The sequence below is a fragment of the Schistocerca gregaria genome, chromosome 8 (assembly GCF_023897955.1).
Source record: "Schistocerca gregaria isolate iqSchGreg1 chromosome 8, iqSchGreg1.2, whole genome shotgun sequence".
NCBI classification, from domain to species: domain Eukaryota; kingdom Metazoa; phylum Arthropoda; class Insecta; order Orthoptera; family Acrididae; genus Schistocerca; species Schistocerca gregaria.
In genome coordinates, this window is record NC_064927.1 from 507,530,739 (window position 1) to 507,557,620 (window position 26,882).

Below are 26,882 nucleotides of genomic sequence, written 5' to 3' on the forward strand. Positions count from 1 at the left end.
CACGAGGGAAGACTTTAACCAAGAACCTCTCGCTTCGCAGCCGGTCACTCTAACCACGGGACCACGGCGCTCCTGGGCTCACAGTCTCCTTGATGTTGCCTATCTTTCCCATGGACTACTCAGTTTGTATATTTTGCTTATTTTTTTCAGTTCCACACAACTTCTTCCTGTTTTCTCGATTGATGTGTGTTCAATTTTTCAAGGCCTATCCGCTGTGCCAACTGACAACTAAATCTAAGGGGGTGCGATGGGGAGGTTCCCTTGTCAGAGCCAATTGAACTATTTTTTTGCTGAAACACCCGTCCCTTATTATGCGGACCTGTACATCTGGACATGAGAGTATCTTCGAGGTGATCATATCGATGATTACCCGGAGATATAGCTCCGTCCCCGTAAACTCACGGCTGTGATGACGAATACGCCTTCCTGTTGCTGGGAGAGTTTCCGCGGCATCGGCCGGCACGCAGCTTTCGCCGACGCGCCGGACCGCCGCCTCCTTTTGATATTCAGGCAGCCCCAGCCGCGCTGCCCAGTTGCATCAGACGCGGGCGGCTCTGGGCGGCTGCCAGCCCCGGGCGGCTGCCAGCCCCGGGCTTACAACACGCGCCTCCGCGCCGTTGCGTGGCGCTCCACCGGCTGACGTACCGTACACCGCCGCGGCTCAGCCCGCCGCAGCAGCTGGCAGAGGCCGTCCTCCTCCATCACTCTGCGCGTCCGCTTCCCTGGCTCGACCGCGTCGCACCACCTGGCTGCCTTACCCGCGTGTCGCAGCAGCGAACATGAGTGCCACCTGTCTCTGTGTTGTACGATACCAAATATATTACAGATGGGAAAATTTGTGTGCATGTTTGTACGGATGTACGGATTAGGAAGAAATTGCGAGTGGTTTTATTTTGCACCCTGAATTAGCACTTAGGGTACTTTTTAAAAGTGTATACTACAGGGGACAAGAAGAGAAGCTTTCGAAATGTGGTGCTACAGAAGAATGCTGAAGATTAGGTGGGTAGATCACATAACTAATGAGGAGGTGTTGAATAGAACTGGGGAAAAGAGAAATTTGTGGCACATCTTGAAAAGAACTAGGGACCGGTTGGTAGGACTTGCTCTGAGGCATCAACGGATCACCAATTTAACATTGGAGGGCAGCGTGGAGATGAATACACTAAGCAGATTCAGAAGGATGTAGGTTGCAGTAGGTACTGGGAGACGAATTAGCTTGCTCAGGATAGAGTAGCATGGAGAGCTGCATCAAACCAGTTTCATGACTGAAGACCACAACAACAACAACACAAGATAATTATTGATTTCAATAATGCGAAATGTGGAACAATAATTACCCTTAGAAAAAGTCATTTACTTCACTTTCGAACTGTATCGTAATTTGTGAAAATGCTTTAATTGCTTAGTATGCCCTACACAATACCATTCAATGTAATGACCACAGTGCTTACACCAATTTCTCATACTTCCTTACAACCCCGTTCCATTTCGGCATGACTGATACTCTGAGGTAACGGAAATCGTGGAATACCGATATGCACGTACACAGATAGAGGAAATACAGCGTACATAAGACATAAAAGGGCAGTGCATTGGCAGAGCTGCCATTTGTACTCAGGTGATCAATGTCAAAAGGTTTGCGACGTGTTTATGGCTGCACGACGGGAATTAACAGCCTCCGAACGAGGAATGGTACTTGGAGCTGGACACATGGAACATTCCATCTCGGAAATCTTTACGAAGTTCAATATTCCTAGATCCACAACGTCAAGAGTGTGTCGAGAGTACCATATTCCAGGCATTACCTCTCACAACGGACAATGGAGTGGCCGACGGCTTTCCCTTGGCGACCGAGAGCAGCGGCGTTTGGGTAGAGTTGTCAGTGCTATCACACAAGTAACACAGGGTGAAATTGTCACCGAAATCAATGTGGGACACACGACGAAGGTATACGTTAGGAAAGTATGGCGTTAATGTGCTATGGCAGCAGATGGACGAGTGAGTGCCTTTACTAACAGCACGAAATCGTCTGCAGCGCCAATGCTGGGCTCGTGACCATAGCAGTTGGACAGTAGACCACTGGGAAACCATGACCTGATTAGATGAGTCCCAGTTTCCAAGGAACCTGTGGAAAACACTGATGAGGAGAAGGGACAGGAATGTAGGACATCTGTTAAGACATGACGCAATGACTTCCATGGTACTAGAGGGAGCTGTAAGAGAGACTTGAACACGTAAAGCAAATAACTGAGGACGTAGGTTGCAAGTGCTACTCTGACATGAAGAGGTTGGCACGGGACAGCAATTCGTGGCGGGCCGCATCAAACCAGTCGGAAGACTGATGACAAAAAGAAAAAGAGAAAAGGGAGCTGATAGTAGGGTTAGAGTGTGGCGCAGCCCTGGACCTAAGTTGTCAACAAGGCACTGTACAAGCTGGTGATGGGTCTGAGCTGTTTTTACATTGAATGAACCGGGTCCTCGGTTATGCTCGCCCACGTAGAGACCATTTGCATGCATTCACGGACTTCATGTTCCCAGACAACGATGGAATTTTTATGGATAACATGGACCACAGCTGTTCTCGATTGGTTTGAAGAAAGTTCTGGACAGTTTGAGCGAATGATATGAGCATCCATATCGCCCTACATTAAGTCCATCGAAAGATCAGTTCGTACAGAAAATCCTGCACCGGCAACACTGGTGCAGTTACGGACGGCTATTGAGGCAGCATGGCTCGATATATCTGCAGTAGACTTTCATCGTCTGGATGAGTCCATGCGACGTCGAGTTGCTGCACTGCTCGGGCAAAAGGAGGTCCGACACGATATTAGGAGGTACACCATAAGTTCAGTCACCTCACTGCAACTTCTGAGACTTTTGAAGACTCGCAACGGTGGTGTCTTGGAAATGCTGGACAAGAGAGAGGTGTTGTGCGTTTACTTGTAGAAAGTGGTGGACTTTTAGTGAGGCTGGATTTGATTCTGATATGCGAGCGTATCCGCTGGTAGCAGGCACACATGCGAGGGAAGATGACGCTGTTGTACGTATAGCTACTGTAAAATTTGCGCTACATCGAACTAAAAAGTGCTTATTTTCTTTCTTCCGTGAGTTGGTACGTTTGTTACTCGTTTACGCTGAAGCGGTTGGAACGTTGGAATGGAGACAGCGTATACCCTGAAATAACACACAGGCTATCTTTTAATTCGAAAAAATAAGTATTACTGTTCCCGTGGGATGTTCAGCGTGACAAGTAATCCGTTGGGACGGGTAACGTGGCTAAGGAGTCATCCGTTAAGCTATCTGTCAAATGAATGCACGGAGTTTAGCGCAGAAATTAGTTGCTAACTGTTTTGAGAAATGAATTTATTGATACCACGAATTCTCTGTCATTTCAATAAACTTGTCTTTCCAGTTCAAACGCTTGCAGTTCCCTTCGAAAATGGCCTTCTAGATTGCTATAGAAAGTTAAGGGCGTGCTGAAAGTGGCATACTCGCGTGTGGACTGCTCGCGTGTATCGAGAGCCACGCACTGGACAAGAAGGCTCTGAGACGTATTACCGTAGATTTCTGGCTCTCCGACCACACCAAGACAATGATCATCTTTCCCGTGCTGGGCAAGTCGCAAACAATCGGAAAAGTATTGAGTCCCTTTTCAGGCACATTTTGTATTTCCCTAATCGGCGGCATGGACGGTGTGTAAGAGTATTCTGTCACCGTCTCCCATCGTCTCGAAATTCGGTGGTTTTCCTCGATGCCGCGCAGTTCGCTGGGCAGCAAGTGGCTCGCACCTCGGTACCTCCAAGACTAGAGTTTTTTGATGGTGAATATACATGGATAGTGGCTTTCAGCATTAACATTTCTTTGTAAATAACATATTAAGAGCGGCTAGCAACGCGGGGCGCATCTAATATTTGAAAACACAGTTTGAACATGAACTGCAGTGACAAAATTTGGCAGAATTTCTATGAGTATTTTGACACACTGCTCTGCAAAACTTAAAAACGACGTAGATAAATTAACGCATTATGCTATTTAGTCTTTGGAAATGAGCGAAAGTGCAGGAGACAGTTGGACAGAGGCCTCCCAGAGGTGCAAAGAACGTTGGACATCACGTGACGTAAGGTCAGCGTGATTCCAGCGGCGAATAGGGCTGGACCCGCAGCATGGAGCAGCTGAAGGAACTGGAAGAAGACAGCATGTTTGTCAATCAGCCAGCAGTTAACGGTGCACTGTGGTGGTGTTCGTCGTTATAACACGGCCCGGGGACAACATCGTGTCCTTCGTCTATCATACGGTAAAACTTGATGTAAACAAACACAGACGCGGCGATTGGTCAGCGGCCAATGAGCACACTGGTGTTGTTACGCTCTTGGAAGCAGATCCAGATATCTTATTACTAAGTCACTGTAAATGGAACTTGAAGATAATCTAATGCATTAACAGCCATCAACGTTCTTCTTAATTGTACTTCAGGTATGTCGTTTTTATTTTAAAAAAGTCACATGCAGTTCCAATCTCTGTAAACACCTCTTGTGCGGCTGTCGCGCCGTTAATACGTACTGTGGAAATGGCTGACACTGCTTCCCGCTCTGCGGGAGTGAAACTCCCGCGCGGAACACCGTTGAAAATGGCGAGAAAAAAGTTCTTAATGTTTTTCACAAGATTACAGAAAAAACAGGCTTTGAAGTTTGTAGAGGAATAGTATTTACTAAATACAAGCAATTATTGGGTATGTAATGCGTGACGCGATTGGTTGCGTCGAAGTTTAATACAGGAATATAACGTGGGTAATTGTTTCGAATCTCGCTGTGGCCTTTTTTGTGGACTTTGAATACCTACATCATTTAATTTCATCAAATATGTGCTAATTATCACCAGCCTAATCGTAATTTATTTATGAAAAATTTGCGATGTCTTCTTTTTGATAATACATCGCACGCAAACTTCAAGTTTCCTTTCGTATATATTGTAAATTCTTAGTTATCGACGTCCTATTAAAAGTTATTAAAGATCGATTACGTTAAAAAAACTTTACAGAGTTAAATTTTTGAAGAAAACTGAAAAATCATATGCACTTTATTTGGATATGTCCATACTTTTAAACTAAGGCGTAGTCTCACACGAGCTAAAGTGATGGAAAACAATAATTTTCACAGCATTGAGCACACTGCATAAATGATGCATTTTTACGGATGCTACGGTACCACTGCAGTCCGAACCGAGTAGAACTGATCTGGAGCCAAGTTAAGGGATTGCTCGAGAGAAATAACAAAAAAAAAAAAAAAAAAAAAAAATTGAGCTACCAGTCGCATTGGAACTAATCCACGTAGCATTGTCATACGCCTCTACCGAATATTGGTGAAATGCAGATCACCACGTAATGAAAGAAGAGGAGATTTTTTTTTTATGGATTGGGGGATTGCGTTGTTGATCGCTTCGTTATCAACGTAGCACTAAAATGCATTCCTCAGAGTCGGATATGGGTGTAGTTAAGACATTACCTGACGACTGACTGTTACACTTACAGACGTTTCAATATTTAACTATATGGTGAAATGCCTACAATACGCTTTTACATCACACGTAGCTCACGCAGAAAAATTTGCCTTTGCTTAATTTGGGAATTATCATCACTCTTGTTTTTAATTACAAACTACGCTAGCTGTTAGAGTTTAAAACACACAGCCTCTTTTTTTTTTCTCATGGGATGATGAGTGTTGAAAGTATTTCGTTCATCGGACACGAACGACGTTAGGTTGTGGGTCTTGCTTGGTGCTACTCGAGATTTGTAGACTTATGAACTAGCTCTTTGTTTCTCCTTATCCATTTTTGTCATTGCGTGTTTACCGATGAGGGCAGAAACACCACGGTATACTGCATGCGCTCTCCCTAGCCATCCGTTCCAAACACGTACGCGGTTGACACGCTACGGCAAAAGGGAAGGGACACGACCCGTGTATTTATGTTTAAAGTAGACAGATGAAAATGGGTCGTAGTACTCAACTTTTGACTAACTGTTAGACATACTCATAACGTAGAACGCTCAACTGTTGATTTATTCAGTTGTCTAGTGTCGTTAATTTTTACGATAATACTCAGTCTGATGACGTAACTTTGTAGGATGTTGCTGTAAACTTATCCACGTGCTGTCCTCTACTCTTGAGTGTCGTAACAAAACAGGGCAGTGCTGGTTTTTTACGACCGAGGAAATTTTTCTGATATCAGCTGTGTAAACAGGCATCGAGCTACTGGTCATCTAGCTATCCTTAATTCATTGAACTTTTCGATTTTGCTGACTAGGGAGAAAGTAATATTTCATTGTTGGACACAAAGACAAATCACTTTTTAGTTTTTCTGTACTAATGTTGTTTGTCTTCGTGGACTTGCGTTCGAGTATCAAGCTTCATATCCAAACATCTGATGATGATCGACCCAAGGTTGGTTACATGATGTTATTCTGACAGTTACTGTGACTTTCATTTTTCTCGTTCGTCACACATGGAAAACGATCACGTTGAGTATTTCGTGTTTCGTGTCTCGGTGTTGGTCACCTTGCAACTAGCTGGACGAGGTTCCCCTCGGCAGAACCACAAAGTAAGGCGACGCGGTGGCCAAAGCAGTGAGTCATATTCGGGACAAGCAGGCTGGAAATCCCTGGACAGGCGTCGTATTTAAAGTTATCCGTGATTTCCGAACGCCATCTAATGCTTGTAAGTTTTGTCCAATTACTTCACGGTCGACGTACCGCATTATGCGCGTGGGACACTGTGTTATTAGCGTCAACGGTCCAGCTGGTGACTACTTTAGTATTCTGAATAGTACAGTCACACGGAGATTTCAGAAATCTTCAGACTGCAGTCGAATGTGGTACTTACTGAGTAACTACATACGTATTTTTCTATAAGAATGGTAAATAAAAAATTCTAACAGAGTTGTGGTAAATATACTACCTGCACGTAATAATACCTCACTCAATGTGTGACATATTCAGAAGTCGTTCAAGAAGGACGTTTAAATCTGTTGCTAGAACCTGGACTTTCACTTTTCTAGGCCGCTACAGGTTTCTGCTGTCCTCTTTAGTTTTGTTTGTCTAGAGCGCACATTATTGTAAGAAGGACAACATTTAAATGAGCTGCCACAACCTGTACTTCCAGTTTTCTAGACTACTCTAGCTTCCTGCTGCGCTGTTCAGTTTTGTTTGTTTCTCGTCTGAAGGCCAGACGCGGACTTTCAGGTATCACTACGATCGCGTTACGTTGATGCAGAAACAGCTCCCTCGGTCACCGACACCTAACCACTTTACTGCAAGCACAACTAGACTCAGACCACCTCATTTTCTACTTCGAAATGAATAAAACATCTCTAACGGTTGCAGATGTAAACAAAAGTATCGCTTAGCATCGATCGGATTCTTTTGGAAGCGCTACTCGTTATTTAATAGAAATTAAGTCTCGAGTTACCGAAAAAATAATAAGATGTTCTTTATAAATCATAAGATTGGCTTCGCATATGTTTCAAGGTTCGTGTATGTCGAACAGGCTGTTTTCTCGTCACAAGTCACATCATTCTACTGTTAAATAATGCGAGCTGTAATTTATTAACCGTTGGCATTTGCAAAAATTTATATTTTCACTTGCACCGAATAGAGTTACGATCCACATCTCTAAGGACAGGTTTATAAAGTGTCCAGGGATTACTGCTGCTGTCTTACATGCTTAATGTCAACACAGTCACGGAGGTCGTGTATCTTAACGAACGAATCAACAAATAAATGCGTGGATGAATCAGTGGACGAATAAATAAGTGAATGAATGAACTAATGAAGTTGTTATCAACTTGAAGATTTGTTTGGACACCACAGTTGTTTTTCTGTGCCTCGCTCCGTATGATATGGTAGTTCTTCCTTCGCTGCCGACCGCGGTGGCCTCGCGGTTCTAGGCGCGCAGTCCGGAACCGCGCGACTGCTACGGTCGCAGGTTCGAATCCTGCCTCGGGCATGGATGTGTGTGATGTCCTTAGGTTAGTTAGGTTTAAGTAGTTCTAAGTTCTAGGGGACTAATGACCACAGCAGTTGAGTCCCATAGTGCTCAGAGCCATTTTTTTTCTTCCTTCGCTTGACATGTGTAATTTGCCTTCTTTCTCACGTACAGATAGTTGCCAGAGATGAAAGAAATAATAAGTATTTATGGGACGACACTATCATATTTAGTTGTAAGGTGATTATGCTCACTCTGACACGAAAGAAATTTCTGTTCCTGGTTCTAAACGCAGAAACTGTGAAAGACACTATTAAACTTTGACACATTGAAACTATTTGACGAATCGCGACTCGAACCGCAGACCTTCACTTTTCGAGAACATCGTTTTAAATACTTGGCCATCCTAATACCCTCCATGTTCCACCCAAAGCGGGAATTTGTCACTACTTCCTGCGCGGAGCTTTCGCCGCAGGAGCGTGTGGCGTTTCATTGGATCCTCCCTGGCCCAGAAGTTCATTCACGGTCGACCGCTACAAAAGGTTGTGAGATGTTCTCTGATTGAGCCATCCCAAGCCGTTCTCCGTCGCGGAGCGTCTTTCAACAACTACTGTGCTGAAAAATGTGCTGTCAATATAAAGATACAAATGTAGACGCAGTCAAATTGAAATAAATTATACGTCTTAATCTTACTAAATTGCGTGAAAACAGATACACACCTAACCTGAGAAACTCACCAACTTCCCAGAGCTGACCAGCTGCTATGGTGATGAAATATGATAAAAGAAGGATTACTCAGTTTCAAATACCCTCTCGTGTCATATCAAGCTGAATGCTGCCATTGTTTTGTAAATAAATCCATGGCTGACGTCTTTCCCACTATAAGGCTGAACGTTTCTAAAAACCGGCTCTTCGAAAAGAAGTTAAGAGCATCACCGTTACTCACCTCTCCTCCTCCGACATTTTCTCAGAACAGGTCTCAAGCCATTGAAAAAAATGGTAAGAAAACAGTGGCTCAGTCACGATGTAACATTTCACCTGTGAACATAGATCAGATTCAAATGTGTGTGACGTCGTGTGGGACCAAACTGCTGAGGTCATCGATCCATAGTCTTACACACTACTTAAACTAACTTACGCTAAGAACAACACATGCACCCATGCCCGAGGGAGAACTCGAACCTCCGGTGGGAGGGGCCACGCAGTCCGTGACATGGCGCCTCAAACCGCTCGGCCACTCCGCACAGCATACATCAGATTAATAATTTTTCTTTCTTTCTGCAAGTTGACATATTAAAAATTACTTTACCAGCTTTATTTTATGTACTTTACCTAAAGTGTCAGTCATTGGCAAGTTCGTACTGCAGCTCACAGGAGACAACGACTGAAGCAAGAGTGCTGTCTGTCTCCCATACTGTTTAAAATGTATGTGCAGAAGGCACTGGATCATTGGTTCAGAAAGTGCATCGGCATGGGGATTGAATTGGCTAGCCAGTGTTCGTACACACGTTTCTCTGCTAATGGTCATATCGTTGCAGCAAACGATGAAGAGGATATATCTCACATGATAGGGAAACTGTTGGAAGATTGTAAAAGGTCAGGTTTGAAAATGAATTTTGAGAAGGTGGAATATGTATGTTGCGGCGGAGAAGAGGGAAGTAACTTTAATATTGGCGGACTTGTTACCAAAGATTTTAAGTACCTAGGTAGTATCCTGTCACGTGATGCAAGATCTGACAGAGATATCCAACAGTGGATCGGGCAGGGAAGGCGGCTATCCAAAAATCAAATCCTGTGTTTTGGTCCTAAAAAATGAGTTTTAAAGTTAAAGTGCATTTATAAAAATCCATGGTTGAACCAATAAAAACCATTGGGAGTGAGCGCTGGGAACTCACAGAAAGAAAAAGAAGAGAGTTGGATCTTTAGGAATAGACCACTTGAGAAAAGTATGTAGAGAATTTCCCGACTTGATCACATAAGAAATGAGGAAATAACAGTAGGAACAAACTCATTAAAGTGTTCCGGACAGAATAAAAGATTGACAGCCAGGATGGTTTGGGCATCTCAGAAGACTGGACGGAGATAGATGTGTCAAGACAGTACTTCCATGGAAACCTCCCGGAAGGAGAGCACCAGGAAGACCTGGGGAAGTGTCGCTAAGTGGTGTCCAAGAAGCTATGGGGTAGAGTGTCGAGAGCGAGGCGTTTGGCGACGGAGATGCGGGATGTAGCGCCAGCTGTAGGACCCCCACAACAAAATGAACAACTCAGCTTCTCTGAAATGGAATGAATGGGACATGAAATAGCAGTGCAAACGACTCACATGTGCTGGACTCGCACCGTTAGAGTTTAGAGTATCGGAGCGTGCCCCCGCCCTAACACAAACTTTTATTGACGCTTACGTTTCTGCTAATGAACACTACCGCTTGAGATTTGTCTTGGAAGATGTATGGAAGTGCCACCACTAGGAGACCGGAATATGTGGGGGACTGTGGAGTACCTTGCCGCATTATACACATGTACACTTGTGTGTAAATCGTGCTCGCGATGAGCAGGAAAATCTAATCCCGGTCTTGCACAGACTCTCAGTTGCCGCTACGTACCTATTAAATCTAATTCTGCCCCGTGTCCTTGCACATTCCCGTCATCTGCTATTGTGTATCTTTCAGTGACACTGGTGCTTTACAGACGAGTACTTGCTGCGAAATAACAGTAATTGTGAGGGACAGCCTTGAGCGGCATGGCTGATTACTGTTGTGATAACGGGAACACACGCAGTACGTTCAGGAAGCGTCTCTTCTTCTCCCCCCTCCCACCATTTCTAATAGAGTGTCATTAGGGAGTTGCAAATGTGCACAGTCGTTAAGCGAACTTTGAAGCTTGTGTCTGGTTGCTGGAGTCAAGACAGCTGCCTTGTTTCTTCAACGGAGACAGCGAATCATCTAACAAATATTCCACGTACGCCACATTTTTTCTTCTCTTATCTGAACTCATAATGAAGATAGCATTTTAACTTCAAAAGTAAGCGGTGATCCACAGATGCTGTCACCAAAAGCTTGCAGCAGACTTTCGGCCTTACACGAAGGAAACGCCAGCATGTCGTTTGAGGACAATCCCGCTGAGTTGCAGGGCCAATACCTTCATTAGGAGTCTGCCAACAAGTAGCAACAGAGAGAAAATAGCATTTCATCTACATCATACTCCGCAAGCCACCTAATGGTGTGTGGCAGACTATCTGATCCCTCCAACCCTGTTCCACTCCCGAATGATGTGTGGGAAGAATGATTGTCGGTAAGCCTCTGTATTGGCTCCAGTTCCTCGAATTTTCTCCCCGTGGTCAATACGCGAGATCTATATGTGTGTGTGTGTGGGGAGAAGCAATATGTTATCCGACGCCTCGCCTCCCGAAGAGTGCTGTCCCGAAATTTCGGTAGTAAATCTCTCCGTGATGCACAACGCCTCTCTTGTAACGTCTGCCAGTGGAGTTTGTTTAGCATTTCCGTAACGCTGTCTCTCCAACTAAACGATCCCGTGAAGAAACGCGCCGTTCTTCGTTGTATCTTATATATCTCCTTTGTCAGTCCTACCTGATAGAGATCCCAGATAGATGAACAGTACTCAAGAAGCGAGTGAACAAACGCCTTATAAGCGACTTCCTTCGTGGATGAGTAACACTTCCTTAAGATTCTGAGTCTGGTGTCTGCTTTTCCTCTATCTGTTTCATATGGTCATTCCACTTAAAGTCGCTCTGGATAGTTACACCTAGATATTTTACGGCAGACGCTGTCTCAAGTTGTTTGTCATCAATAATGTACCCATACAGTAGTGGATATCTTTTCCTATGTATGGTCAATATGTTAGATTTATTTACGTTCAGGGTCAACTGCCAGAGCCTGCACCATTCATCAATTCCCTGCAGGGCGTTCTGCAAGTTCTTACTATCTTCTTGGGGTGCTACTTTGGTATAGACAACACTATCATGTGAGAATAGCCTTAAAGAGCATCTGACATCTGACGCCTTCTGCTAGATCATATATATATATATATATATATATATATATATATATATATATATATATATATATATATATATATATATATATATATATATATATATATATTGTAAACAGCAACGGTCCTATAACACTCCCTTGTGGTACTCCGGATATTACCTTTACATCTGTCGATTTAGTTCCATTCAGCGCGACGTGTTGACTTCTGTCTGCAAGAAAGTCTTGAATCCAATCGCAATTTTGCTCCGATAACCTGTAATCTCATTATACGGCAATGCAGGACGGTGTCAAATGCCTTACTGAAATCAAGGAACACGGCATCAACCTGAGCGCCGTTGTCCACTGCGCTGTGGACCTCATGGAGGAACAGAGTGAGCTGAGTTTCGCCGGATCTCTGTTTGCGGAATCCATGTTCATTTTTTATAGAGGAGACGTTAATTTTCCAAGAACGTAATAATTCTTGAGCATAAAACATTTTCCATAGTTCTACAACAGATTGACGTCAACGGTATAGGTCTATAATTGTGTGGATCTGTCTTACGGCCTTTCTTATAAACGGGAATAACCTACGCTTTTTTCCAGTCTTTAGGTACCTTTCGTTGTACAAGCGATCTACGATAAATTGCAGCTAGAAGGGGAGCAAGTTCGTTCGCGTAATCTTTATAGAATCTTGTAGGTACTTCATCTGGTCCTGACGCCTGTGCACTACTAAGCGATTTTAGTTGCTTTTCAGTTCTGCGATCTATTATCTCAATATCTTCCATTTCGACGTTGCTACGACGATTGAAAGGAGGGACAGTGTTACACTCTTTCGTGGTGATACAACTTCGGAAGACCGAATTCAGTATTTCGGCCTTCTGTTATCTTCCGTTTCGATGCCTGTGAGGTCACAGAGAGAATTAATGGATGATTTTTGACGCACTTATTGATTTTGCATATGACCAAAGTCTCTTAGGGTTTTTACTCAGGACGGTTTACGTCGTCTTATTTTCAGAATGATTATAATCGCTTCTGTCATAGCTCTCCTTACCCTCATTTTCGCTTCGTTCAGCTTTTGTTTGTCAGCTAGGTTTTTACTTCTCTTGAATCTGAGATGAAGCGCTCGTTGTTTACGTAGCGCTTTTGTAACACATAGTCGCGGAGTGATGATAAAATCTTTGAGTATGTCGTCAAGCGTAGAACGAAAAGGAAATGCGCTGCGCTCTCTCCGTGACGCACAGCAGACGAGCACCGTCTATCGCGGTGAATTTATCCTGCGGCCTTGGAAGGAGGAGTGGATAACTTGTGAGCCCAGAAAAAGAACACAAGGCAAGCGCCGCAGCTCTGGTTCTTTTGTTCTCTTCTGCCTCTGTTGTCTACACTACTAGCCAGTGCGAAATTAGACAGTGCCCTACCACTCTCATGACGCACTTGAGAACAAGAAACCGGATGTTGCAATAGTGAACGACTTAATATGTCGCACATCACTCGGTGTCGGACAAACACAGTCTAGACTGCATTCTTTGCTGGCCTTTTTTCGCCCGGAAAGTCCCTTCGCTGCTTGAAAGTTTCCTAAGAAGACGCTGTAAGGCTGACCTTAGGTTTTTGTACTGCCTATGAGAGTATAGGTTGCCAAGAACGTTTGTGATGAGTTGGAAAAACTGTGTGACGTACCGTAACGTGAATCCGAATAGCTGCCCTTCGCAAAGTGGACAATTTGTGCAACTGTCGACGAGGAGAGTTAATCTAGGACTGTTACTTGTTCACCGCCATAATTGTTCAAGTCACGAGTTGGAGTCCTTAGTCCGGCACACTCTTGTGACTTGCGCTAAGTGTATACCGCAGTCTATACTAAAAAACAGAAAATGTCGTCTCAGTAAGACAGCAAAGACAATAGTTCTTTCTCGCCGTTACTAGTTTTGCAGCGTATTGAGAGTACGTTGTTGGAACTTGGAAGGTACGGAATTTGATAAGCGAGATGCTACAACTTTGAGCCAGTCCGCGATGCTTATTCGACTAGCACAATTGTTAGCGCACTCTGTGTGAATGGCAACAATCCTGGTTCCAATTCTGCTCTGACACACAGTTGTAACTTGTCATAAATTTTCGCTCGAAACCTATTCCTTCGAATGTCATACTGTCAGGCATCTCGATGCGATAGGGTGATTTAAATTACTGAATAATTAAAAGAAAGTAAGCATATGTTTTATTCATCGTTGGTTATTGTAAGACTGTTGCAGTACAATGTAATGAAACACTATTTTAACAAAGTTTCATATATTCTGTCTACTGTTTTCGACTCATCACTGGTCATTGTCGGGTAGTATAAAAATTTGTGTCTGGAGTGATTCTTCGAGTCTACGTCCGTAACCGAGTGATCAGCACTACGGTCTCTCATGCGGAGGACCCGGGTTCGTTTCCCGTTTCTGTTTTTCCTTCGTGAGAGGACTGGCACGTGGTGCACTCAGCCTCGTGAGGCTAGTTAAATAGCTACTTGGATCAGAATTACACACGTGAATTCAGCGTGGCCGTAAGCAGTGCCAACTTCAAAGTAGTCGTTAGAATAAATCGTGTGCCATTTGGAGCCACTGTTCGATAACACTGTAAATAAATACACAAATACAATTCGAAGGGGGATGTTTATGAAACGTTGACATTTCAACTGCTGCTTATCGCAGAAAAAGATGCGACGTCGTCGACGACGACGACGACGACGATTTCGCGCTGTCAGTGTGACGCTATAATCCGGTTCATCGTTAACCAACACAAATTGACTGCATTATCCACACACCACACGTTGCACCTGATTGAATAGCTGCAAAGAAACAGTGTTTTTCCATTGGGCAGACGTGTGGGCCGGAATTTGGTGGTCTTGTTCCTCGAGCGGCGTTAATTCGATGTCAAAGAAAAGGACGCGGCGGAAAGTTCAGATGGCTCTGAGCACTATGGGAATTAACATCTGAGGTCATCTAACCTAAGGACTGCACACACATCCATGCCCGAGGCAGGACTCGAACCTGCGATCGTAGCAGCAGTGCGGTTATAGACTGAAGCGCCTAGAACCTTTCGGCCACAACGGGTGGCGCGGCGGTAAGTCAACGTTAAGTGAAGGTACACTTAAGATTTCCTCGGAGTCTGCATCCATCTCTTCGCAAGTAACAGCTTCAGTATGTGGTGACTGTTGGAGCAACACTGATAATCGTTGTGTGGGGAAAAAAAGGAAACCAGCTTAACGGTATTTCACAGTCGAGCGACTTTGTGGACATTACGGGAATGGAGGGGGATTTGCCAGAACGAACCTCTAAGTACCGTGACGGCACATGCAGGAACAGCAGCTGCCAGAAAGCCCGTACACAGTCGTCCGAGATAGACCGCGCTGTCGCTGTCTCGTTAACCAAGAGAACTGCCATACCAACAGTGCAGCGGAGCCTGAAGGGACAATCGTTAATGTCACACCTTACGCCGGATGGAGGAGCAGCAAGGGTTAACCTTCCAACAAGATAGCATTTCGTCACATTAGCTCCCAGGGGTTCATACATCGACAGGTGTCACGTCGACCGACACACCATATTTTAGAAATGGCTGCACCCCTTGCAGCATATCTGCCTGTGATTTATGTCTGTGTATCCTCATAAAGCACATACTTTAACCCTACTTAATGCAGCGCCGTTGCCGGAATTGAGTAGGTGGCTTACCACAGCAATGAAGAAGATATGCCGAACCCATGTCAGGGAGTGAGTGCGTAGACGAGAATGCGGCTTTACTCCTAGAAAAGGAGGGAGGTCAAGGTTCAACGTGTTGTCGACGATCAGGACTTTAGGGAGACGAGGTGCAAGCTAGGCCTGGGGGGATATACGTAAGGAAGTAGAGTGCGCGCTAGTCACAGGAAAGAACCCAGCAGTTGCGTTGCTGATCGGCAGAAAGCATAGAAAACTAAATTTTGAGTGCCGTACGGGGATTAGAAAGCGTGATTTTACTAAGACTTGTCCCTCAACCAGTGCACAGCTGCTCTGTGGATACCTGTTGAATTAGTAACATGGTGTGCATAAGGTCAGTGCAAAATCTTCCAAGGTTGGTCCCTCAGACTTTACGAAGAATGGAAGTTTAGTTCTGATGAAACTGTGGAATAATTTGTAGTCGCTCTCTATTTTAAAACGGTTGGTTCTAAAGTGTTTGTAGTACGAGAAAACGACGACGAAGACGATTGTTTTTGGCATTAGAAATGAGCTTTTACAACTTTGACTATGGGTTCCTTACCCCTATCTCACGCCTGGCGCTGCTTAAACGAAGCACGAATTTGCAACGGAGCATTATTTGTTTGTCGCTAACGGTCGAGGAGAGTTTGTTTGCAGCAACATGTTCGGTGAAGAGCGATAAGTGGGGCCGCCCGCTACTAAATAACGAAGGCATCCGCTTACTGCAGACGTGACAGTGCCGTGACAAGAGAAACTGATTACATGGTCCAAATTTATCATGATACGTGACACCGCGTGGATGCAGAACGGCTGCACAGCCTTGACTCGCGGGTGAAGCTATTGTACAAGGTGTTCGACACAACGTGAACTCTGTCAAAGTGTTAGAAGGATGACACTCACTTGCCTTACTCTGTACCAAGTGGTCTCGCGGTTCTAGGCGCGCAGTCCGGAACCGTGCGACTGCTACGGTCGCAGGTTCGAATCCTGCCTCGGGCATGTTGTGTGTGATGTCCTTAGGTTAGTTAGGTTTAAGTAGTTCTAAGTTCTAGGGGACTGATGACCACAGCAGTTGAGTCCCATAATGCTCAGAGCCATTTTTTTTTTCTGCACCAAGTAAAGGCACCGTTGATCAGATCAAATGGTCGAATCCACAATGCCTCGCCGTTGAGAAAGGAGAGATATTTTAAGGAGGGGGGCCCATCGGCTACGATGTCATCAGAGGCGGAGTGCAACCTTCGGTAGGATCAGGCTTTAGAAGGAAACTGGTCGCGTGCTTTTAGAGGAACCGTCCCGATAGTTGTTTTTAAGCGATTCAGGAAAACTACGGAAAGCCTGTATTTGGATAATCGGGCAGCGAAATTGAATTCTCATCAATGCAAGTCCGGTACTTTGCTACTGTAGCATATCGCTCAGTAAGATATGTAGTATATCCCTCTCAAACTTATTTTTGTAATCTTACTGTGTACCGTGATTGTTAGATGTCTATACCCCCGCTTATAGTAACAATATGTTACGAGGCTTATTCCTTGACAGATATTCCTGATAACGTGTCGCTTGATCGCACGAATAACGTTACACACTGTTTCGCTCTGATGATCTTCGGATATGGCGCAAACAGCTCCTAGGTATGTGCAAAGAACTATGCAGGGTGTTTTCGTTTGGTAACACTTGCTTTCTTCCCCTGCATTCACCGGCAGTGAAGCGCATGATAAACGGAAAATGGTGACAGTTGCAGGCCGCTGTGGCCGAGCGGTTCTGGGCGCTTTAGTCCGGAACCGCGCGACCGTTACGGTCGCAGGTTCGAATCCTGCCTCGGGGATGGATGTGTGTGTGATTTCTTTAGGTTAGTTATGGGTAAGTAGTTTTAAGTTCTAGTGGACTGATGACCTCAGATGTTAAGTCCTATAGTGCTAAGAGCCATTTGAACCATTTTTGGTGATAATTATCATTAGGAACTGCTAAAAGGGCTACATAACTTTAACCGCTTCCCAGAACAGTTTCCGGGAACTACTAGATTAGTGCGAGGGTCAGCAGGTAGGTATGAAGCTCGTATGTGCCATTTCAGTGTTTTCACTCGTAACGTAGTCATTTCAGTGATTTGTGTGAGTTTCTCGAAGAAGCTTTTACTCAAATTATTTGTTTAGCTCCTAAAGTGATATTCCATATTAAGTGTTGTGAACAGGTTATTTTAGCAAATGTATATGTCAAATAACATATCCCAGACAGGCTCATTGTTGAAATATGTCATCTTTTACAAGCGTCAACAGTTACCGGGAACTTAACTGCGTTTCTCACTTATTAAAATATGGGAGCTTTCATTAGCTTAAACATTTACAAGAATTTAACTACGTTCATCGCACAATTTGCAGTGCTTTGTAATGACCTGCAAATAAAGGTACTGCGACACTTTGACATCAGAGGCTGTTAGAAAGACGTAGTATTGGCACGTGTAAAGATGTAGCACCACTTTCTGAAATATTGTAACAGTGTAACAATAACAATGACGAGTATACGGTGTTGTTTCCAATAAATACGTGTGATGGTAAATAAGGTTTCATTTTTTACAATTCAGTTTGTCGTTGTATTTGCACGGGCAGCACTGTGTAACGATTGCACTCATGAAGGAGCCGACCGGAGTGGCCGAGCGGTTATAGGCGCTGCAGTCTGAAAACGCGCGACCACTACGGTCGCAGCTTCGAATCCTGCCTCGGGCATGGATGTGTGTGATGTCCTTAGGCTAGTTAGGTTTAAATAGTTCTTGGTTCTAGGGGACTGATGACCACAGATGTTAAGTTCCATAGTGCTCAGAGCCATGAAGGAAAGCACGATAGGTAAATCTGAAGATTACACGAAACTTTCTACCTAGTTAAAGCTTCGGCTGCTGCAACTGAACAAATCCGTACTACGGTGCAACTGATTTAGGTCTCCATGTGCACACAAAAAATTTTCAGAACTAAGACTTGAGATGCCATGCAGCGCGTCTTTCCTAAATTTAATGTTAACTTAACTGTTTGTTCTGCAGCTGATGCTCACTAATTCTTTCTTAATATCCGTATTGCCGTATACAGGATATATTCGAACGGGACCAAGCGAGACTTCAAGGGACCAGGATTTATTTTCTCGCTTGTGCAGGCTTTCTGCAAAGTGACCTAACAGGTAAACGTTGCACATAGCGAGGTTTCAGAAGAGAGAAGAACCAGAAAAAGAGATATCCGTGGCTTGAAGAAATATTGTAATAAATTGTAACGTAATGTAATACCTAAGATATCTGTCAGTCACCTTAGTTTTTACATTCTGGAATTTTCAAGTCTTTTTCAAGCTCATATATCTTACCAATGACTGGCTGGTAAGTATCCGTTGAAAATTCATAAAATCTATGTCATACATCTGTGTCATAAATCATCACTTGTCTTCTCATTAGTCTTTGTTCCCTAAAGCACTGAAAGCACGGACACCCTAGTGAGAAGTATCATCCATGCCAGTACATCTCCAACCTTTCGGAATGTACGTAACGCACAGTATTTACCCGGGATATGTACAAATAATGAAAGATTCGTTTTATCGAAGTAAGAAAATGTGTAACTATCTATAATGACTGTAGGTAAATTGAGTGACTTCCGGCATTTCCTGGAAATTGCCCTCACTTACGCTGGAGGAAAGGCTAATAGTGTCACAGAGGGTCTTTCATGAAACAACTGGAAACGGAGCTCACGTATACTGCTTTCTCACTACTGTAGGTTCGAACGTATTGATGCGTGGAAATGTGGGAAAAGCTTGACGTGTCGAGCCACTGAATACTGCAATGACATTGATGGAAACCACCTTGCCTTGAGGATATAGGGGACGCTGTTGGAGCGTGTATTAATACATGTCACTTAAATCACGCACTATAAAAGCATCGTGCCTTCTTCAATCGCATAGGCATGTACGCCACGTACGGTGTGTCATTTTCGTCGAAATCCTTGATATGATTTGATCGTCTCGGCAGCGGAGATCACTAACATGCAGTAGCGCGTTAATGCCCTGACGTAGATACCCAGTTCGAATCCTGTTGGTAAAAGAAATTTTCATGGCCAGAATGCTGTCAGCAAGCAAAGCTGAGATGGCGGCACACAGTTCTGGACCACGAGAATATGCCTCAGTGTCCTAAGGCAAATCTCAGGCTTCTCCGCGGTGTGTCATGTGAGAGCGTATAGCCCTTTTGGTCGCGATTCCTGGATGAGGGAGAAGCCAGTGTTGGCGGCGTATTTGGCGCTATTCGAAAGTGTTAGCTGCAGTTGATTTCTTCCCCTCTCTTCCTGTTGTCTCGGTAATAATTACGAATAAAATAACACAGAAGCAATCAACTAGATACAGTTACACATAATACAAGCGATGTAGTTATATATATATTACGCTCTATGTACTGGCTGGTGGAAGGCTTTGGTTAGGCGCGCGCGGAAGTTCACTGAGGCTTTTTGCAGATGATGCTGTGGTGTATCGAGAGGTTGTAACAATGGAAAATTGTACTGAAATGCAGGAGGATCTGCAGCGAATTGACGCATGGTGCAGGGATTGGCAATTCAGTCTCAATGTAGACAAGTGTAATGTGCTGCGAATACATAGTAAGATAGATCCCTTATCATTTAGCTACAAAATAGCAGGTCAGCAACTGGAAGCAGTTAATTCCATAAATTATCTGGGAGTACGCATTAGGAGTGATTTAAAATGGAATGATCATATAAAGTTGATCGCCGGTAAAGCAGATGCCAGACTGAGATTCATTGGAAGAATCCTAAGCAAATGCAGTCCGAAAACAAAGGAAGTAGGTTACAGTACGCTTGTTCGCCCACTGCTTGAATACTGCTCAGCAGTGTGGGATCCGCACCAGATAGGGTTGATAGAGGAGATCCAACGGAGAGCAGCGCGCTTCGTTACAGGATCATTTAGTAATCGCGAGATGATAAACTCCAGTAGAAGATTCTGCAGGAGAGACGCTCAGTAGCTCGGTACGGGCTTTTGTTAAAGTTTCGAGAACACGCCTTCACCGAAGAGTCAAGCAGTATATTGCTCCCTCCTATGTATATCTCGCGAAGAGACCATGAGGATAAAATCAGAGAGATTAGAGCCCACACAGAAGCATACCGACAATTCTTCTTTCCACGAACATTACGAGACTGGAATAGAAGGGAGAACCGATAGAGGTACTCAAGGTACCCTCCACCACACACCGTCAGGTGGCTTGCGGAGTATGGATGTAGATGTAGATGCAATAGGATTTTCCAAGAGTGCACTGCGGGATATTCAACAGGTTTTTACAGTGCTTAGTATTGGAATTTAGTTATACATAGCATATTTTGTCCACTGCTGCTACGCAGTTGCAAGGAAATGGTACCCCACTCTCACTCACACCCATATTAAGAGGTCAGTACATGTACTGCCAATTTAACAGTGGTTAATAGAATTGGCTCTTCGTTCGAGCGAAAAAAAAAAACGGAAAAAAGAGACAAGGTGTTGAGAAAAACCACATCTGTGGGTCGAATTAATACGTAATAATCGTAATAAGTTAAAAGTTCCGTTGCTCATACAGTCAAGGTTTGAAATCAAAAGTGTTTCCGTTACAGTAGTTGGACAGATTTATTACGTAGGACTGTATACGGTGGTATAATGCCCATTTACACATACAGTACGTGACTATTTGCTTGATTGTTACAAAGTATTTTTGGTATCAGACATTTTATTTCCTTGGGTATATACCAGAGTTTCATTGACGTGTACTTAAATGTGCAAAGGGTGAAGTGGATTATTTCTTTCCACTGCATTTGTTTCGGAGTATTGTTACTAATGTCAAATCGGACTGTTGGCAAACGTTATAAGAGAATAAATATACTTTAAGCTAGGATATACTAGCCTGAACTTCTGAAACATGTACATAGAAAATGTGTGTACGTACTCCACAGATAATTTTGAGTAACTACTTTGTTGCCTAATTCGTGAGTTACCATAATGTAATACACTTCAGGAAAATAATGAATGAAAGTACACAATCTATTAAAAGCTCCTGGCATTTATGATAAACTGGTAAAAATTTATATCGTAAAATAAAAGTACAGTTCATGCAAACAGAAGTGAACACGGCTAACGAGATGCACAGTAGAACCCTTGCAGTCGATCGCCAGTATAAGACGTGTTGTCATCGAGTCAAGCTCACTGCTCCATCAGGATACGCTCTGGGAAAACACATTCGAAGTTGAACATTCCATCAGTACAAAGCAAGTTAAAGGACAAAGTTCTTCTTGTCAAACGCGCGAAATGGTTGCATGTTTGCCGGTATATGAAGAAAAGTGCTGTTCCAAGTGCTCCATTGAAACGAGTGGCCGAAGCAACTGGTGAATTGTTTTCGTTCGCTGAATTAAGAAAATGGTTCAAATGGCTCTGAGCACTATGGGACTTAACATCTGTGGTCACCAGTCCCCTAGAACTTAGAACTACTTAAACCTAACTAACCTAAGGACATCACACATATCCATGCCCGAGACAGGATTCGAACCTGCGACCGTAGCAGTCCCGCGGTTCCCGACTGAGCGCCTAAACCGCTAGATCACCGTGGCCGGCTGGTAAATTAAGAGAGAACTGGAAAGAGTCCGTCGGCCATTGTGGCCGAGTGGTTCAAGGCGCTTCACTCCGGAAACGCGCTGCTGCTTCAGTCACAGGTTGGAACCCTGATTCGGGCATGGATGTATGTGGTGTGTAAAAATGGTTAAAATAGCTCTTAACACTACGGGACTTAACTGCTGAGGTCATCAGTCTCCTAGAACTTAGAACTACTTAAACCTAACTAACCTAAGGACATAACACACATATATGCCCAAGGCAGGATTCGAACCTGCGACCGTAGCAGTCGCGCAGTTCCGGAATGAAGCGCCTAGAACCGCTCGGTCACATTGGCCGGCCTTATCCATATCGTCCACAGTCGAATCCTTCAGTGCTGATGTGGCAAGAGTCAAGAATGGCGTTTTTGAACGTAGTGTGGCCTTCAGAATAGGTACGTTATTAACACCGATAAATGAACAAATTGCTTCTATAACAAAGGAAGACTAGGAAAAATGCTGTGAGCACATAAGTAAAATTGAAGAGCAGTATATTTCAAGTGATGGTTTACTAGGCCAGACATCCTCGAATAGTGATAGTCATAGTGATAGAAATAATACAGATACGGCTGCTGAAAATGAAGGAACGTAATGTGGAGCATTTTCTAAACGTATTTTGTGTGTGGAAATACTGACAGTGGAAGAGCCGTAGTATTGTATCAAACGATGACCTGCTTATTTGTAATGTGCAATTGCGTCTGGAATTTGTCTAAAGATCTGTCAACATCATCTTGCGAGTGAAGCTACAGTTTACGACCAAATTGTACGTTTCACGTGGCTGTGCTTGTAAAATAAACCCGCTTACATCTTCTTATGAATGCCGGCGCCGTCTGAAATCCCTTTGCTTGTCGGCTACGCTGGGTTACCTTTTCCTCTCTCCTGCATTTCCCCTCCCACGCGTAAGACTGCCCTCCTCTGTTTGCTCAACTTTTAAACGCTTTAATAGAAACATTATTTTGCGTTAGTGTTCTTGAGTGTGCTCCTCCTGAAAATTACAACTGTTGACATTAGTTGCTAATTTCCTTCCGTAAGTTGAATTTATCGATGGATACGCAGGACGGTCAGAAACAGTCGGAAAAGCTTGTCAGGGTGTTGCAGGATATGTGATGCTGCGTTATAACTATTAATAAAAAAAATCGATATGTTGCACCGTTTCAGATTTTATTAGCATTGAAGTTAGGCCATGAAGTCGTTGCGCGCGCAATTTAAAGCGTGTGGTTTCTTCATACCGAACGAAACGTATCTTTTGGCCTGGTAGCTTTAATTGGTCAGATCCGAAAAAGGCACATTTTAACTGGTAATGAGCAGAGCACCTGGACGAGTCACACCTCACGTCTTGGACCCACAGACGCCTGAACGTTACCGCATTTCCAGCGCGTGCGGATGCTTGGCTGTGCGTGTGCAGCGACCTGATCAGCTAAATTCAGTGCTAATTAACTCTGATACTATCCCACGAATCGAATTTTTTTCTTAACACACTTTCTTAATGAGCTAAAGCTAGCCTGTAATGAAGAAACAGAAATGAGCGTACAGTTGAGTGCTGATGCCTCCGGAGTTACCTGACCAACACCGTATATGTGAGAATGCAACTGACGGTAACATCGCAAAATAGTGTGCGGACCCAACTTCAGAACCAACATTTGGAGCAGCGCTGCAACTTGATAAGAAGGACTGCAAGTGTTGTCTTAAATTTATGTGTTACACTCATTTCAAAAAGTGTATGACATTTGGCTCGTTAGTCTTCAGGCACAACTTGCTCGAACGCCCGGGTTTACGCGAATCCTGTTCTTCCGCAGTCTGTTATTCTCCGCGTAGTCGCAGTTCGACACTCGAGCTGAAAGCTGACGAAACACCAGTGTTTGACTCTAAATTGATTCCTTATTTCTAGAGTTCCTGAAAGTTTCGACAATGCACCTCACGAGCGGCTTGTAATCAAAAGTGCGTGCGCATGGAATATCGCCTCAGTTACGCGGCTGGCTTCATGGCTTCCTGTCAGAGAAATCACACTTCGTAGTAACTAATGGGAAGTCATTGAGAAAAGCCGAAGAAATTTCTGACGTCATATAAACGATTTAGGAGGCCATCTGAGCAGCTGTTGTAGGCTATTTTTCCAGATGAAGCTATCATTTATTAAAGTTATCAGAAGATCAAAACAAACTGCAAAACGATTAGCCCTAAATAAAGAAAAGCGCGAGGTCGTGCATATGAGTGCTAAACGAAATCCGTTAAACTTCGGTTGTAAATTCAACTAAATGCCTAGGATTTATAACTACGAATAACTCAGTTGGAAAGAAAACAAGACAGTGTTTGGGGAAGGTGAACCAAAGACGGTGTTTTATCGGCAAAACACTTACAAGATGCATCAGATATACTAGAGAGACTGCCTACACTAAGCTTGTCCGTCCTCGGTTGAAGTACTGCCGTGCGGTGTGGGACCCTTACCGGACAGGATTAACGGAGTAAATCGAGAAAGTTCAAAGGAGGATAGCACAATTTGCATTATCGAGAAATATAGTAGAGTGTAAGGGGCGTGAGACAAGATTTGGGATGGACGCCATTAAAACAAAGGCTTTTCTCGTTGCGGGGGATCTTCTCATGGAATATCAATCACCAACTTTCTCTAGCAAATGCGAAAATATATTGTTGATGCCGACGTACCTAAGTAGAACGTGCTGTTTGATAATAGAATGACAGAGAAGTACTGTGAAGGCGGTTCGATGTACCTTCTGCCATGCAGTTAACTGTAGTTTGCAAAGTAGCGCTGTAGATGGAGATGTAAATAATTTCGTGATAATAAAATATGGCGTTACTATTTCCGACGAAAATCAATTTGTTTCTTAAAAAATGCATCAAAATAGGAGACCTGATAAGGTGAAACACACAGTTGACACCTCGCACGTGTCTGAAGAGAGACAGTGCCCCAGGCACGGAGGGGACGAGACTCACGGGAGAGTTGCTGGGCTCTGGGTGTCCGGCCCGTCTGCTTCGCCACCATGTCCTGTCCTGTCCTGTCTGGTGCGGTGCAGTCCCGCGTGCTCCTCGGTGGTTCTGCCGTGTCCTGGCGAGGCGCGCTGCGCAGGTGGAGGCCACACACTGTGCCCGGCTGGCGGTCGCGTCTACCGCGCTGTACCGCCTGACGTCACAAGGACCCTCCTACCGGACGCCGCTGCGCGCACGAGAGAGGGGGGGTGGGACACACTTCTACCACTGTGCCACCTCTTCTTTCCGCTGTTTCAGGAATTGTTTTAACAGCTAGTAATCGTACCCCTTTTGGTATTTCGGAGAACCCAGACATTACAGAGTCACAACAGAGGACACTTTAAAAAATAAAAAAAACTTGAATGACACAAGCGAGTTTTACGTTTACTGTCGTCCCTTAGTCGCTTCTGAATCAAGGAAGTGCCCGGGTATTTCGCCCACACAGCGCATTCTGTACATGGAAGAAGCAATGACGGAAATAAAATGAGCCAAGAGTGGAGTTAAAATTCAAGGTGAAGGGATGTACATCTACATCTATAATCCGCAAGCCACCTGACGATGTGTGGCGGAGTCACCTTGAGTACCTCTATAGGTTCTCCCTTCCATTCCAGTCTCGTATTGTTCGTGGAAAGAAAGATTGTCGGTACGTCTCTGGTGGGCTCTAAACTCTCTGATTTTACCCTCACGGTCTCTTCGCGAGATATATGTAGGAGGGAGCAATATACTGCTTGACTCCTCGGTGAAGGTATGTTCTCGAACCTTCAACAAAAGCCCGTACCGAGCTACTGAACGTCTCTCTTGCAGAGTCTTCCACTGGAGTTTATCTATCATCTCCGTAACGCTTTCGCGATTAGTAAATGATCCTGTAACGAAGCGCTCTGCTGTCCGTTGGATCTTCCATATCTCTTCTATCAACCCTATCTGGTACGCATCCCACACTGGTGAGCAGAATTCAGGGAGTGGGTGAACAAGTGTACTGTAACATACTTCCTTTCTTTGCGGAATGCATTTCCTTAGGGTTCTTCCAATGAATCTCTGTCTGCCATCTGCTTTACCGACGATTAACTTTATATGGTCACTCCATTTTAAATCAGTCCTAATGCCTACTCCCAGATAATTTTTGGAATTAACTGCTTACAGTTGCTGACCTGGTATATTGTAGCTAAATGATAAAGTATCTTTATTTCTACGTATTCGTAGCACATTACACTTGTCTACATTGAGATTCAATTGCCATTTCCGGCACCATGCGTCAATTACTTGCAGATCCTCCTGCGTTTCAGTACAATTTTCCATTGTTACAACCTCTCGATATACTGCAGCATCATCCGCAAAAAGCCTCAGTGAACTTCCTATGTTATCCACAAGGTCATTTATGTACACTCCTGGAAATTGAAATAAGAACACCGTGAATTCATTGTCCCAGGAAGGGGAAACTTTATTGACACATTTCTGGGGTCAGATACATCACATGATTACACTGACAGAACCACAGGCACATAGACACAGCAACAGAGCATGCACAATGTCGGCACTAGTACAGTGTATATCCACCTTTCGCAGCAATGCAGGCTGCTATTCTCCCATGGAGACGATCGTAGAGATGCTGGAT

The 26,882-nt window shown here is 44.1% G+C and overlaps 1 protein-coding gene across 1 annotated transcript in view; it reads right to left on the bottom strand.

Annotated features, from left to right (window-relative positions):
* LOC126283972 (glucose dehydrogenase [FAD, quinone]-like) overlaps positions 1–25,438 on the bottom strand; it is a 113,259-nt gene extending 87,821 nt beyond the window's left edge. Inside the window, exon 1 of the mRNA XM_049982431.1 lies at positions 25,238–25,438. Within this exon, the coding sequence (XP_049838388.1) occupies positions 25,238–25,286 (49 nt within the window). The 5' untranslated portion in view covers positions 25,287–25,438. The remainder of the gene's footprint in view (positions 1–25,237) is intronic.
* Positions 25,439–26,882: the final 1,444 nt, after the last annotated feature.